Below are 2,500 nucleotides of genomic sequence, written 5' to 3'. Positions count from 1 at the left end.
AATCTGCATATTTTACATCACTACATGGACAAGCCAACATATATACATACATATACATATGTATCACAACATCAAACACCACCACATAACACACACACCACCAAATACACAAACACAACGTACTACACACACACTAACCCTAGCACACACACATATGTCACTCAACGCACACATACATAATGTAAGTCCTACTCACCTCTACATACAAACAGGACGCTACGAAACCAAAAGTAACACAAACAGTAAAGAAGCACTATTGCAATATAGACAAAATATTCTTTTTCTGATTTGAAAGATGTTCAGTTGAGTCAAGAATTTACTACATTCATATGCAGGATACATAATTATCAATACCAGGAAATTTATAGCAATTATCAACAATTATAATTATTATAGTAACCCATCTAAACCTTTATCAAACCGATTTACATTTTCCCTTTTTTTTTCGCCTCCAAGTGGATAACACCATCGCCCTCCCGACTATTCATCCTCCCTGCCCCCATGTTCACCCCAAGATCAAAACCGCACTACCACACCTACACCCACACACTACCGAACCCCCATTTTATCCCGCAAAGGAAACTTCGATCCTTCCACGAGTCCTGCAAGGTTCAAAGCTTCGAAAATGGTTCCCGCGCTGTCACACCAAAACATGAACTATTCCACACTAAAATCGTGGGTAAGTCCGGATCCGCGAGTTTCCATTAAAGTTTTCGCTCGACCTTTCCGTGTACCTTTCCCCGTGTTTGTCGCAAACTGCTGGGTTGTGTGCCATGGAATAGATCCCCTCCTTAGTGAAAGCCTACATGAACCCGGACAGAAATACTACCAAGGGGTCAAAGTGTGCTCATATAGGCGCTGTGGGTGTTCAAGGGCCGTCATCACTCCCCCGAGAATAAAATTTCATTATGTAAACAAACAAGTTGTTGAGGGTGTATCGGCTTGTGTTAGAATGTTAGGGGAGACTGCGAGGAGGTGCTGTTAGGGTTTTGTGTATCTATTTGATATTTGCTGTTCCTTTTTTCCTCTGCATTGATTAAGCCAAGTTTGTCTATCTGTAACGCATATTTTCCAGTCCTGGTAATGTTCTATCATCGAGAATTATGAATTTATTATCAATCTCATATCATACTTATAAAAAAAATCAATACTTTTTCTCTTCCTCGGTTCTCACACGAGTATGGTTCAGGACGCCGATTCGACGGGAGGGCTTTTTCCGCGTGAGAAGGTAATCGGGGTCAAGAACGCAGGAGGTAATAGCCCCGCCGCGCCTCCAACAACCGCCAGCGGAACAGACGGAGAGAAGGCAAAGAAACCCCACCAGGCGGCGGAGGAAAGAGAGAAAGTTCCTAACGCGGTTGCTTGAAATGGCCTTAACCACAACCCGGGCCGGATCACAAGCCACCCTCCAAGAAGGACCTCGTGTACCTCGAAGACTCGCCCGACTTCTGTGTCAGAGATCGAAAACTTGGTGAGTTCCTTTAATGGTATTTTCGTAACTATGATAGTGAGGACAATATCCTTTCCCCGAGGAAAACGAGAATATTAATTATTTTAAATATTCACCCAAAGAGAGGCGGTTCTAGTTCACCGTTTGGCTTTTTTTTTTTTTTATTTTTTCCTCCCTTTTATTTTTTCTTTCTTTTTGTTTTTTTTTTTTCTTTAGTTATTTCGCTCAACTCCCTAATAGCTGCTCGCTAATGGGGCCCTCTATGTTTTTATCAATTCCCTCAGGCATCAAGGGGACGCACGGGGACGGAGGGAAGTGCAAAAACCACAAGAACCAGCATCGCGTGACGGATGTGACACTGGATAGTGCAGCTGCGGCCTCGAGTACCTCCCAAACACAAACCCGCGTAATTCGTAGGGTGCAACGAAAGGTGGTATCCTGTAACTTCCAGTGGGTGCTAGCGGTCCGTGAAAGGGGTGGCAAGCTAAAGACGTGCAAGTACAAGAAGACGACGCACATCTGCTCTTAGTAGGAAAAAGCATTATTCGTAGAACGTGCGAAGACTTCAGGCAGTCGTAGAACGGATGAACGGAAAACGACGGTCAAGAGCTATCCGTGAAGATTCTTCAATGCGTGTTTGTTGAGAAAAGGACCATGGCCCTTAAATTAATTCTACTTAAACATGGATAAGGAAGTGTTTCCTAGGCTGCCTGTCGTATAGTACATTTGAAAATATAAGTTTAATAAGAAGTGACATAATAGAAAAAAAAAAAGAGGCTTTGTCCGGATTTATCTGCCTGCATTTTGTGTTTTTTTTTTTTTTATTTTTTGTTTTTTTTTTTATTTTTTTTTTTTTTATTTTTTTTTTTTTAGTTGGTCGCAAGTCGAAAACATTTGAAAAAGAAACGTAAATAAGATCAAAGCTTTTCGCGGATGCTTCAAGTGTAAATACAAGAATCAGAAAACATCCGTAAACAAACAAAGAAATGTTGATAGGATGATTGCCAAAGACACTTTCATTGAAGAGTGACAGACAATACAACCTTATGT

At 41.4% G+C, this 2,500-nt stretch overlaps 1 protein-coding gene across 1 annotated transcript in view; it reads left to right on the top strand.

Annotated features, from left to right (window-relative positions):
• Window positions 1-2,500, top strand: part of LOC122247722 (Wnt family member 1 wingless) — a 121,368-nt gene that overhangs the window by 105,885 nt on the left and 12,983 nt on the right. Inside the window, 3 exon segments of the mRNA XM_086538224.1 lie at window positions 1,229-1,261; window positions 1,264-1,471; window positions 1,735-1,978. Of these exon segments, the coding sequence (XP_086394350.1) occupies window positions 1,229-1,261; window positions 1,264-1,471; window positions 1,735-1,978 (485 nt within the window).

The sequence above is a fragment of the Penaeus japonicus genome, unplaced genomic scaffold (assembly GCF_977035675.1).
Source record: "Penaeus japonicus unplaced genomic scaffold, GWHDUDI00000001_assembly GWHDUDI00000007, whole genome shotgun sequence".
Lineage (NCBI taxonomy): Eukaryota > Metazoa > Arthropoda > Malacostraca > Decapoda > Penaeidae > Penaeus > Penaeus japonicus.
This window is presented reverse-complemented; position numbering and strand designations above follow the sequence as displayed.